At 49.5% G+C, this 12,342-nt stretch overlaps 1 protein-coding gene across 1 annotated transcript; it reads left to right on the forward strand.

Annotated features, from left to right (window-relative positions):
- Positions 1–2,179: 2,179 nt before the first annotated feature.
- DMRTB1 (DMRT like family B with proline rich C-terminal 1) lies at positions 2,180–9,966 on the forward strand. The gene is made up of 4 exons (XM_086394278.1): positions 2,180–2,798; positions 4,413–4,618; positions 7,612–7,795; positions 9,055–9,966. The coding sequence occupies exons 1-4, from the start codon at positions 2,213–2,215 to the stop codon at positions 9,117–9,119; spliced, it is 1,041 nt and encodes a 346-aa protein (XP_086250404.1). The 5' UTR covers positions 2,180–2,212; the 3' UTR covers positions 9,120–9,966.
- The last annotated feature ends 2,376 nt before the right edge of the window (positions 9,967–12,342 follow it).

Raw genomic sequence — 12,342 nt, forward strand, 5'->3', positions numbered from 1 at the left:
TTCAGTGTAGGGAAGGAAGGGGTCTACTATGGCCTCATCCTTCTTTGACTTCCAGCTTTTCAATTTTACATATTACTTTTTAAATAACAATATAAATAAATTTGACACACATATATGTATATATTCAGCAGCCTAAGAAGTAATCAGCCATCAACCCAAATAAAACAAACCTATCAATTTGCCTGAATTTCCAAGCATGAAATAAATAAAGCTCTGTTGGAATTTACCTACATAAATTGAGACTTTGAGGGGAAGAGAGAAATAAACTAGTCTTTTTCTCTTATTTGTTTACTGTATAAACCCTAGGGTTTCTGCATCTTATAAGATGACTATGGATTTAAAAGATTTATGGTTGTTTATTAACATTCTCAAAGCAGTATGCAAATTCACATCACCTTGGGTATACTTTGCCCCAAAGTTATGAGTAAAAATGGAAGCATTTTGCCATTAAAAAGGCTAAAATAAATGAATTCAAATGGTTGTCTTTGAATAGGATTTTCCTTTAAACCATTAATAGGAAAATGAAGAGATCTTGAGTGGTCAAGCATGAAATGTAAATAAGAGTAGTTTTCATGTTTAGGCCTTATCAGCTGATGGCACCTGATGTTAAAATTTAAATTTGATAATGCAGAAAATGACCTTATAATTTGCAGTATCATGAAAGAATGCAGTTTGTGCCCAGATTTTTTGACAGTAGTATTGAAACCATGATTTTTAAGTAACATTTTCAAATGACAAGGTCAGTGAAAAAATTAGACATTCTGAATTAAGTGGAGTCAGAAAAAGAACTTGTCTGTGTGTTCATTTATGGGACCATATTTTTTAAATCAAAAATTAAGATACAGGCTGTTAGAGCAAAGCAGAGACAAACCTAGATCTCTTTAAACGGATTGAAATAACAGTGACATTCTTAAAGGGTCAAATAGTACAGGAAACATATACTTCTGCCCTCTTAAGATGAGTAATATATTTCTTCAAAGCAGGAAAAAAACTTTACAAACATCTTTTCAGCTTTCCAGTGTATAATCAGCCTCAGAATGGCAACCATTTCCTATTGTCAGGTAGCTAGTGAGAAATGCAAAGCACACCTGCAACCAGAGGCTCAGGAAGTTCAAGGTGGACACCAGGCCTTGGCTCTCACTTCTACCATTCTGTTACCAGAAACAGAAAACTTCAGAGAAAGGACAATTAAAAATGCACATATTTCAGCCAGGTATTAACCATAACTACACCCTTAAAGGTAATGATTAATCCTATGATGACAAGTTTTTTTTTTTTTTTTCCCTTTCTTTCTTTTTGGGACCTAAGCAGGGGGGAAAAAAGACCTCAGGGTGTCACAAATTTCTATCAAACAAGAAAACAAATTAGCTTAGCAGTCTTGGGAAAACTATGAAGTTGTGGCAGCTTTACAGGTGTCCCAAGATTTGGGTTGCTTTACAGGAATAACTAAATTCATGGCACAATTAAGTACTGGTTCAAGCTCATGCTAAAATATCCTAAGTCCCTTTTACTTTAAATCATTCCAAGTATGCTTTTCTTTGGAAGGCATCAACTGCAATATGCCACTTCCAGAGATGCATTTCTATACCAGCAAGACTTAAAAAATGGAAATTACTCTAAAGGCACACCCTTGAGCAACCATCACACTGCACTGAGCTCCTGAGAATATTCTGGAAGCATCACTGTGAACAGTTGCTTCTCTGTAGGGGAGAAAAGTGAAAATTAAGCAGAAGCAGCAGCTTCTGTATGGAGAAACACGGTTTGACACTTGGAATCCTTTTCTACTGCAACAGGTTTACCAACAGCTACGTTCCTCTGGAGTTTTGAATATGTGGATCCTTGAGTATCACTCTGCCTTTTTTTTTTTTTGAAATTACGAAATACCTTCCGTCCTTCTGTATACCGTACGGCGGGAAGAGAAAGTTTGGAAATTAAATGCCTAAGACTGCAGCTAACCCAGATGATATACATGCAATAGCATTACTTGAAGAACTTATTCAACCCAATCCTTTGCATCTTGTTAACCAAGGCACAGAACCTTTCCAAATTTTGCACCAAAAAAAGAGAGAGAATGCAAGGGTCTTGCTGCAGCTCCTGGGATGCACTGAACACCGCCTTGTTACAAGTGTATCCAAAGTTCCCAGCACCGGGGACTTGGGGAAAATGCTTCTGTTTCACTGTCCCTGAAGCTTTCAGAGGAGACGGTTGTGCTATGAATGCAGACCTTACAGAGCAGGCCAGCAAGATGCTTCGTACCCCCAAGTGCTCGCGGTGCCGGAACCACGGCTTCCTGGTACCAGTCAAGGGCCACGCGGGCAAGTGCCGCTGGAAGCAGTGCACCTGTAAGAAGTGCTTCTTGATCACTGAGCGCCAGAGGATCATGGCTGCACAAAAGATGCTCAAGAAGCAGGCCTCTGGAGAGGAGCAGGAGGTGGCCCTGTGCGCACAGGGAACCCAGCTGGCCTCCGGGGGCGCGGCTGCCAACCCAGGCCCAAGCTTCTGCCCGCTGCCTCCGCTTGTCCCTTTGGGAGACGCGCAGCCGGGCCCTTCGGGCCAAGCAGCCACCTGCTTCCCTGAGAGGCCCCCGCGGGGCCGGAGCCCCAACCCGAGTGCCTTCCAGCTGGTTCTGGGCGGCCACAACGGCGGCCACGTGGGCCTGAGCGAACAAGCAGCCAGGGCCAGGGCCAGTTCTCCGGAGCCCCAGCTGGCGGCGGAGGCCGCCGGCCGGGGCGACCCCAGCTGCCTGGAGCTGCTCAGGCCGCCGCGGCCTGTGCCCAGCCCGCCGTTCACCAACTTCGGTAAGATTCTCGGGGCCCCGAGCCTTTGTCCCGCTGTTGGTTCCTCTCCAGGTTGCCGCCTCCCCGCTTCCCCGACTCTGGCGTCCCAGGCCAGCCGCGGGTATGGGCCCTTGGGGTGGGGGTGGGAAAATGCTTTCTAGAGGGAATCTTGCTTTGGGATACTTTTTTCTGAGTAGGCATTTGGGTTTGGTGCCTTTTTGCAAGAAGGTAAAAGGAGAGAAAGGAATGGGTGGTTCTGAGGGGGTAATTTTTAAAAATATTTAGCTGTAGTCTCTGCTTTTCCATTTTGGGAGGAAAAAAAAGATGGCCGCAAAAAAAAAAAAAAAATGGCCCCCAGGCCGCTTAGCTGAGGCTCCTCCTCCCAAAAGAGAGGATCTCGGGAGAGGGGCCATATTGCGCCTGCGCACCTCTTCCCACCCCTTTCTGGTGCTGGAGGCTCCTCCCCCAGAACGTCCTCGTAGGTGGGCCAGCGCCTTATGACTGCGCCTGTGTCCCTCCGCCCACCCCTCCCTCATCTTTTGTGCCCTAGACGGCTTGCTCCTCAGCCGTGCTCTGGCCCAATGGGTGTGTATGTGCGTTCTTCCCACCTGTTTCCCAGGCATGGATGGGAATGAGACCTCTTTTCTGCTCCCTACAAGAAAAGTCTATTGAGGCGTTGTTGGTGTTTTTTCTCTCCTCCCTCCACATGCATAAATTACATTGTCCCCTAGGTATTGTAACTTTCACTATTATAATTTCAAGTCACATGTAGGTTTGAGACTTTTTAAAAGGGGCTCATTTGGGGTGCAGACACATGTTTTCTTAGTTTTCTCTACGGCAATGTGGTAGAAAGAGCAGAAGTCTGAGTCAGGACGCTGAGGGGCAGCTCACTTGGTAATTAGGCAAGCTCCTTTTGTGACAGCCTCTCCCCTCTGTAGGCTAAGGGGATTGGCCTGATGCTCTCCGAAGGCCAGTTCTGCCTTCTGGGACGTTCTAGGAAAATACAGGTCCCTAGAGAACTAGATGAGGAAGACAGATCTGAAAAGCAGTTTTAGAAGAAGGATACCTTTCTATGGATATGGAGCCTTTCTTTGTTCCATGGACTGAGCACTGTGTGCCCAGCACTAGTGATGAAAAGGTGAAGGAGGGTGAGTCAGATTCCTTGCCTTCAAGGATCTTGTCCTTGTGAAAGAAAAGGACAGCACAGATTGGTATATCGAGAACTCTAATAAGTGGTTTAGCTGTGGTTTGAAGGAAGATCAGGAGCTGATACTGAGGATTCAAGAAGGCAAAATGGGGTTAGGAGAAAAAGCCTTCCAAGCAGAGGGGACAGCATCTGCAGAGGCCCTGAGGTGGAGGAGGAAGAAGGCACTACTAGTTACCAGACAGTGAGGCTGGAGTGAAGGTGGGAACCCAGCCTGCATGGGCTTCATGGCTGGGCCAAGGACTTTTGCTGAGGCCAGTAGAACATGGTTAAGGGTTTAAAAAGCAGGGAGGATCAAAAGCATAATGGATGGGGGAGTTGTCTGTGAATGGATATGAGTGTTTATTTATACTGCTACCTTCAGACAACATGGTACCCTTTTTCCTGGCTTCATGTATTTTTAACACTTCCCTCATTGCATGTCTTTTCAGGGCTCCCTCTGAGCATCAACTCAGATTCTGTGGTGCGGTCTGAGTGCCTGGAGAGAGAACCTCCCAAGCTGTACCCCAGCTGCTCCAGCACAGACCCCTGCCGCCCTTTTCCTCTGGGCTACCAGGATGCATCCCCAAGTGTGGGGATCCCTCTGCAGCAGAGTTTCCAGCACCTGTCCTATAGCCACTACCAGGGAGGAGGCTTGGTGAGTCCCATTCCTGATATTTTCGAAGTTCCTCCCTATTTCAGCTGCCCTGGCTGCTTTAACAGACTTTCTCCCAGGCAGCCAGCCACTGTGCTCACTCTGTACCAGGACATGGGCAGTGGGTGGAAGGATACAGCATTGACCTTGTGTGCTGTGCACCTCTGGGAATGCACGTGTGAACAAGTTGGCCTGGGCTGTGGCGTGGGTAAGAGACTCTGGGAGCTCAGGCAAAAAGGAATGCAGACACATCTCGGATAAACCTGGGGAACAGCCACACGGGAACCTGAGTGACCACCAGCCTTGATCCATGGAATGCCAGTCAATACTAGGTACCAGATAGGAAATAGCACTTTCCTGGAGCCACAAAGTATGGCTGCAAAAGTATGACCCACTTGAGATGGCAGAGGGCTTTCAAGAGGATAGGGCACTTAAGCTTAGTCATGAAAAATATGGGGACTTCCCCCAAACACTGGTCACCTTAGGAGATATTTGTTGGAAAAAAATGGGTGAAATTTAATCATTTTATAAGGTCAGTGACCAGTTACTAACTGGTGTGCTCTTTGAGCCTAGAGTTTTGAGTTCTGGAAGCTCTGGATATATGAGTCATGTGAGATGTGGGTCAGGTGACCAGCTTTTGCAGCATTGGTTGCCAGCTCCTTCCATCCTTCTCCCTTTTGGCAACCCCAGAGGGCCATCAGAACTGCAGAATAGCGAGAGGCCTGGGTGACCAGTCCTGACTTTGGCCCATAAGGCTGGACCTGTGAGGGAGTTGACTGAGATGCAGCTCACGTTCAGGGAGGTGTAGACTGCTGTTACTTTTACTTTCTTCCTTAGCTACAAGCCCAACCCCGTGTGTTAGAGAAGAATGAGTAGAGAGCAGGCTGCTTTGGTCTAATGTGGAAAGTAAGAGAAGGGACCAAAGCTTGACGTTAATGTACTGAAGTCATGCACTGCTCCTGCTTCTCTGCAACAGCATCTCCTCTGATCCAGATATTCTAACGTTTTATTCAGAAATCATTTTCCATTCATTCAAGGGGGAAAAGTTTGAACACCACTGGTCTTGATAATTTGCAGGGTGCCTACTGGCCCTTATGTAAGCCCTCGAGGTACATGTTATTTCCTCTTTGTAGAGCAGAGGAAAAACGCTCAGAGGAGTAACAGATTTGTCCAGGGTCACGAAAGTGGGGAGCAAGGGACTGGGATTCAGATTACTCAACTGGTCAGTGACAGAGTCAGGACAGAGGTCTAGAACAAACATGACCCTGACTCTCACCATCCCGCTGCCCTGCCTGAAATTGAGGGTGGGGTGCTGGCCACCCCATTGCAGCCCAGGGAGAACACAGCATCTCTAGCCTCCACACAAAGAGAGGGGTCTTGGCCAAATGGAGCACACACCCACCGTCTGCTCGCACAGAAGCCTGGGGCCTGGCGTCCAGGGCAGGGCTCTGATTGACAGGCCTGCCAGACGGCCTTTGTTAGGAGTGTGATCTCAGTTGGTTTATCTGGGCCTGAGCTGCCACCACTAGCCCCAGGCAGGAGCTGTGATCCAGGGAGAGACTTGGCTGAGCAGCTTGGAATTAAAGACTAATAATCCCCCTTCCTACCCCCTTCACGTCTGGATAGGGGATCACCCATTCATTTGTGAAGCTGTTTCAAACCCAAGAGCCTATGAGTTGCTTCATCCTTGTCCTGCTGCCCCTGCCCAGCCTCCCAAATACTCCCTGAGCCGCCTTCTCTCCCTGTCCTGTCCCACCTGCTGCTTCTGTGCTCCCTCTTTTCTCTTCCCACAAAAGAGCACAGGCCTGGAATCAGACAGACCTAGAGACCAATCCTACCTTTGCTGCTTACTCTCCACATGGCCTGGGCATGTCACCGAACCTCTGAGGACCTTGCTCAGGTTCTTAGTCTTTAGCACGGGGGTAAGAGTTTTATATCCTCAGGCTGTTGATAGATTCTAGCCGTAAGGTATGGATGCATATAAAGTGTCTGGTCTGTGACATGGTGGGTGCTCAAAAGTGGGCTGTCTTCCCTGCCTTGTGGTCAAATTAAGTTAGGACGTGCTGGCTTAATGTAAGCAGATTTAATAGGCTCATGTGTAAGTCATCGATGTGGGGGCAGTTTTCAGGGCTTCTCAAACTCCCTGGACAAAGAACACTTCTAAGAGCACTTAAAAATATCTTGTGGGACACGGGATTTCTTTGGCACACAGCCTGTGAAGTGCTGCTCTGGCGTACCTGGATGGAAGAGTAAATAATAAGACTTGCCCCTGAAATTTATGATTTTCTATTACATTCATGTCCTTCTCAGTTAAGCTCTGAGCTGTGTGGTCATCACCCCTCCACATCCCGTTCTTCCCGACATCTTGGGGTCCTGTGGTATGGGGTTAGCTTTCACCTTCTGAAGAAGGAACATAAACACAGAAGGGCTGAAGCCCCTTTTCCTGAGGTCACCTAGCTCCCCTTGCCTCAGAAACAGCTGCACTGCACTGTCTGGTTAGAATGGGGAGCCCACAGGCCAGTGATGCTGAAGTCTTAAGTATCCCATGTGCCAGAGGCGGGACCCCAAAGAGGTGGATGCTTTCAGACCCTTCTCCAGTGCAGAGCAGAGGAGTCAGGCTGACTTGGGATTCTGTTCTGCCTCTGCCGCTCCCCAGCTCTGGCCTGGGCCTGTACCTTCGTCTCACTGATGGTGGTTTTTGTCACTACGGTGAGGAAGGTCAATAGACCCTCCCTCCTAGGGTCGCAAGGATAGAATGAGGCTGTAGACATGCTGTTGCTCCCCAGGCTTCTCTGTGTTGTGTTTGTGCTCCTCCTCCCCTTCGATCAGCTGGCAGGTGTTTGCTGAACACCCTGTTCTGAGTATCCTGTGCTCCACTGTCGGGGCTGCAGAGATGAATCGCCGCCACAGGGAGCTCCCATTCAGGGGCGTGAGTGTGGGATCGGCCCCCTGGCTCACCCTCTGCCCTCTGACCGTCTGCTGTGTGTGCCTCGCAGGTGGCGGAACCCGTGGGAGACTTCCAGCCGAGCTACTACCCGCCGCTGGGGCAAGCGCCGCAGCCTCAGTTCCTCCCACCCGGCTTCCTCTCTGCGCTCCAGGTCCTCCTGCCGCCGCTGCCCCCGCCGCCTTCAGCAACCTTCTCGCTGACCATCCTGTCTGACACGGACAAGGAGAACACCAGTGAGTGAGGCCCCATCTTCCAGCTGCCGAGGGACACAGGAGGACTCTGGAGGGCGGGGGTCCTATTATGAAGTGGACGTGGAGGGAAGGGAAATGGAGAACAGGATTTTCAATGTCCTGGGCCCTGGGGAAACTCCTTCCTGGCACCCCTCTCTAAATTCCATACATGAGCATCTAGGGGAGGTGAGTCCCCATTCTCAGGTGAGGAAACTGTGCTAGAACCCCGAGAGGGTCTCACATATGTACGTGGCGCAGCTCGGATTTCAGCAGAAGTCTCTGTCTGGCTCCAGCTTCAATGCTGATTTCCTCACCTTAACAGTTCCTGTGGGCAAAGACGTGGAGAATGGCATGCATGTGGTGCCAAAAGACCAGAGGTGCCAGGCCTCTCTGGCTGGGGAAATAGCATGTGCTGAGCCTGTCTGGGGCTTGCTCAGGCCACTCTGGCCTTCACACCTCGGTCACTGGTGCACCGGGTGATCTTGGGCACTCACACCCTCCTCTGGGCCTCAGTCTTCTCACCTGTAAAGTGGGCCCTGTCACAGGGTTACTGTGAGGGTTTTCTTTTGAGGGCCCTTGAAGCTTTAAAAGTTCTAGGATTTTTTTTCCCCCTTTCAGTCCTCCCCTGAGGCTCCTTAAGAAAAGAAACCGAGGCCTGTTGTATGTCCGATGCCTAGATCTGTTAACTGGGGAAGTGGTACAGTGTGACTTGAAGTACGATGGCCCTGGTGCCGCACAGCCTGGGTATAATAAGTCCTGGCTCCAGCACTTGCCCACGGTGTGACCTCGGGCAAGTTCATTCACTCCTTGGTGCTTCAGTTTCAGTACCTGAAAGAGCAAACTAATTAAGGGTCCCTTCCTTCATGAGGCCATCCTGAGGATTAAACAAAACCTACAATGATGAAGGCATTGGTAAAAGATCATTCTCACTGTTGTCCCTAATCCCCATGCCAACCATGATGCTGCATGGTAGGCACCATCTAATGGACAGAAGGAGACGCTGAGGCTCAGAGCTGGGGGTAGCTCTCTTCCTGCCACCCAGCTTGTGACAAGCAGAGCTGGAGTCTGAACTTGAGTCTATATCCTCTGGCCAGGGCTAGAATCCCAGTCTCCTGACTCCTAGCAAATTAAAAGTAGGAATGGGAATAACTAATTCTCCATAGGGACTGGAAATGATGATGATGCCTTGTAGAAAACTTATGTGTGAAAACAGGTGATTTCCCCTCTTTCTCAGTCCAGCCCCTCTTCTCTGTCCTTCACAGATGACCAGGATGTGGAGGGGCCGAGTGAGCCCAGCCAGCCATCGTCCCAGGAGGAGTCCAACTAGGCCCAGGCCCTCAGGCCGGCAGCGTGGGGCCTTGGTGGGGGGCGGGGGGGGGGCGGCGCTTGCAGCAATGATTTTCTTGTGTCTATTCAGTGATATGTAGGGAGGAATGGTAGTGATAAGCGCAAGATGGCAGTTGATTCCCATTTCAAGATAGGAGGATGGAGTGTGGTTGCTAAGGTTCTCTCAAGCCTGAGACACGGGGCCTTGAAAAGGAACTCAGAGGATGAAGTCACCAGGGCGCGGCCAGAGCTCTGAGATGTGGGAGACTGGCGGGAGCTCACATTTCGGAATGAATTTAGCCGGCTCTGTGTTGATTGCTGTTAATCAGATTCACCCCTAGAGGCGGCCTTTGATTTCCTCAGGTCCTGCTCCAGGACTGAGGCACTGTCCTCCTTAGCCTCTGCTTCTGCCGCCTCTGTCTGGTCCCCAGCAGGAGGCAGCACAGACATCAGGCGTCCAGCACATCCAAGTGGATAGCAGGAGCAGCCAGGACCAGGGTGCTAGACAGGTTCTGCTACATCCTTTCTTACTGCTCTGTCCCCCCAGGGTCAGCCTGGGCCCCTTCTCTAGGGACTTTACTATCAAATATAAGCATTTTAGCCTCTGAGGTTGCTTCACTTTTTCCCCATGAAGTTTAAGCCATTATGGCATCATTTCTGGTTAAAAAAAAAAAACTAATAAAGTTTGACTATTTCATGTTTTTAAAATGATTGCTAGCTTTAGAAATTAAGCTTTTTGTAAGTTCTCATGCAGTTCTCAGAGAATAGGATGGTGCTTCCAGATTACCTGTGGCATCAGTTTCTTCTCTGGGGACAGTTGACATTTGAAATAAAATGAACAGTGGAAATCCTTGTGGAAGGTGTATGCTTTCTTTAACTCTCTGTGGAATGCAACCTCGGGAAGGGGAGGTGGTGGCTGGGATTCATGGCCTGTCAGCCTGCTCTTTCTGTGCACTTACGCAAGACTTTCCCTTTATCTCAGTTATCAACTGAGAGGCTTGGGCAAGGCTGGTAGGTTTTTTACTATCGGTATTGTTGTTGTTATTCTTTTTCTATGGTTTTAAAATTTTTTAATTTATTTTTAATTGAAGGATAATTACAATATTGTGTTGTTTCTGCTATACATCAACGTTGATCAGCCATAGGTATACATATGTCCCCTCCCTCTTGAGCCTCCCTCCCACCTCCCTGTTACTATTTTAAGCAGTAGAGACCTTTTAAGAAAATCTGATGCAGACACATGAAATGTAAAGATTTTCTCTAGTTTCTCTTCCCCAGCTCCTTGCATGGTCCCTGCAGAGTGACATGGTTTTAAAAAACCAGAACTTGATCCCATTTTGTTGTTTTAGAGTCCTGGTTCTCTTCCCTTGTTTTCACTTTCTCTGTCATTTAAAACACATCCTGCATCTCTGCTGGACTCAGAGCCTGGCACTCAGCTCTGCCCATGAGAAGCATGGAATCTGGTGTGGCAAGTCGGACAATAGATGGTGGGATTGCGATGGGACAGAGAGAGGTAGAGGGGCTGTGGGTGGGGGAAAGGGTCAGAGAAAGCCTTCTGGAGAAGTTTGGGTTTTGACCGCGTCTTCAAGGGAAGAATGAGTTAGATTAAGGTAGGCACCCCCAGCAGCAGGGTGAGAAAGGGTAAGAGACCTGGAGTGAAGGATTCGAGGGTGAGGGACAGTGTTCTGTTTTGTCTGGAAAGGACTGGCACTCAGGAGAATAGGCTGAGCGGCCTCCTGCCTTGCCTGTGGGCCCAGCATCTTAGGATAGATGGCGGGAAGAACACTGAGAAGTGACAATCTAACTGTCCTCTCCACATCAGTGTGGTGACTAGGGGGTTGAGGGCCTGGGCCTGCCCTGTTGGAAGGTATTGGAGCAGATACAGTCATAGGAACTTTTCAGTTCCTGCTTTACACACAGTGTTTCAGCAGAGCAGAACCTGGCATACTGAGGCCTGCAGGTGTCAGCACTGGTCTTAGTCTGGACCTGAGAATGCAGTGATTTTGGACTAGCCTGGCTTTGAGGCTGAAGTTACCAGCCATCCCACTGCAGGTCCTGCCCCTGGGTCCACAGGGCCTCAGGAATCCCAGGAGCATGGGAGAAGACACAGCTTCTGATTCCACTTGGCCTCATTCACCCTGCCCTCACTGGACCCTGACCTTCTGAGGGTATGGCCAGATGGGGCTGGATCAGTGACCATAATTTTTCATCATTCTCCTTTATCTTAGAGCCCGTGCTTTGAAAGGTTTTTCAACCAAACTTCATTCATCTGTAAAGCTGTTTTCCCATTTCTGATCAACACATGTAAGCATGAGGCCAGTCTGTGATCACATGGACTTCACAGCATTCCAGACCATGCTTAATGAGCCTGGAGTGGCGGGGGTGGGAGTGGGGGGGTGTGTGGGATGAGGTGGGAAGCTCCGTCCTGTGGAGAACAGCAGTGTCCCCTTTGTCCTGTAGGAATCCATGTCCACAGGACTCCTGGAAGGGGAGGGTTGCTCAGTTCTGTAGGCCTGTGAACTGATGAATCTCAGAGACCAGTCAGCATCTTTTACTGCAGCCTTGAGAGTGCCCGTTGGGGTGAAAAGACCAACCATAGCGTAGGGTGGGGCCTTGCCAGACTCCCTTCCCTTTAAGTGAACCCCAAGTGCTGAGAGCCTGACTGTCCTTTCCTGTATGACTCTCACCATAGTTACTTACAGAGCCCTGGTGGGCTCTGTGGACCCCTGCTCCCTGTAGCCTTTCCAGTCAATTTAATCCATGCTCCCTGAGTGCCCTGCTCCTCCAGGCAGTCCTCCAGCAGCTTCAACATGAGCATTTAAACACCAGATCTGCTTATGTTGCTGCCCTGCTCACATATCTTACACAGCTCCCTACCGCTCTGAAGATCAACATTCTCAGCACAGCCTGTCTGCCCACCTCTCCAGCTTCTCCACTGGCTGGCCCAGCCTAGCTAGTTCCTGTAGGGGTGGAGTCATCCAGGCCCATGTAGAAAAAGACTGGAAGCAGAGAGACCGTCGGCCAGGGACAGCATTGCTCAATCTAAGTGACCAAGACTTGGTTATGAGTTGGGAGAACAGGGTGGAAGGCAGCTGGCAGCATTTCATGAAGCCGGGTGCACCGGCAGGGAGCGGCCTATAGAGGGCGCGTGGAGGCCAGACCTCCGCAGGGGCGGGGCCTGTTGCTTAGCGACCAACCTCCGCAGGAGCAGGAGCGTCCATCGC

Source organism: Bos grunniens, chromosome 3 (genome assembly GCF_055505025.1).
Source record: "Bos grunniens cultivar Pamir isolate PY7600 chromosome 3, Bosgru_T2T1.0, whole genome shotgun sequence".
Taxonomy (NCBI): domain Eukaryota; kingdom Metazoa; phylum Chordata; class Mammalia; order Artiodactyla; family Bovidae; genus Bos; species Bos grunniens.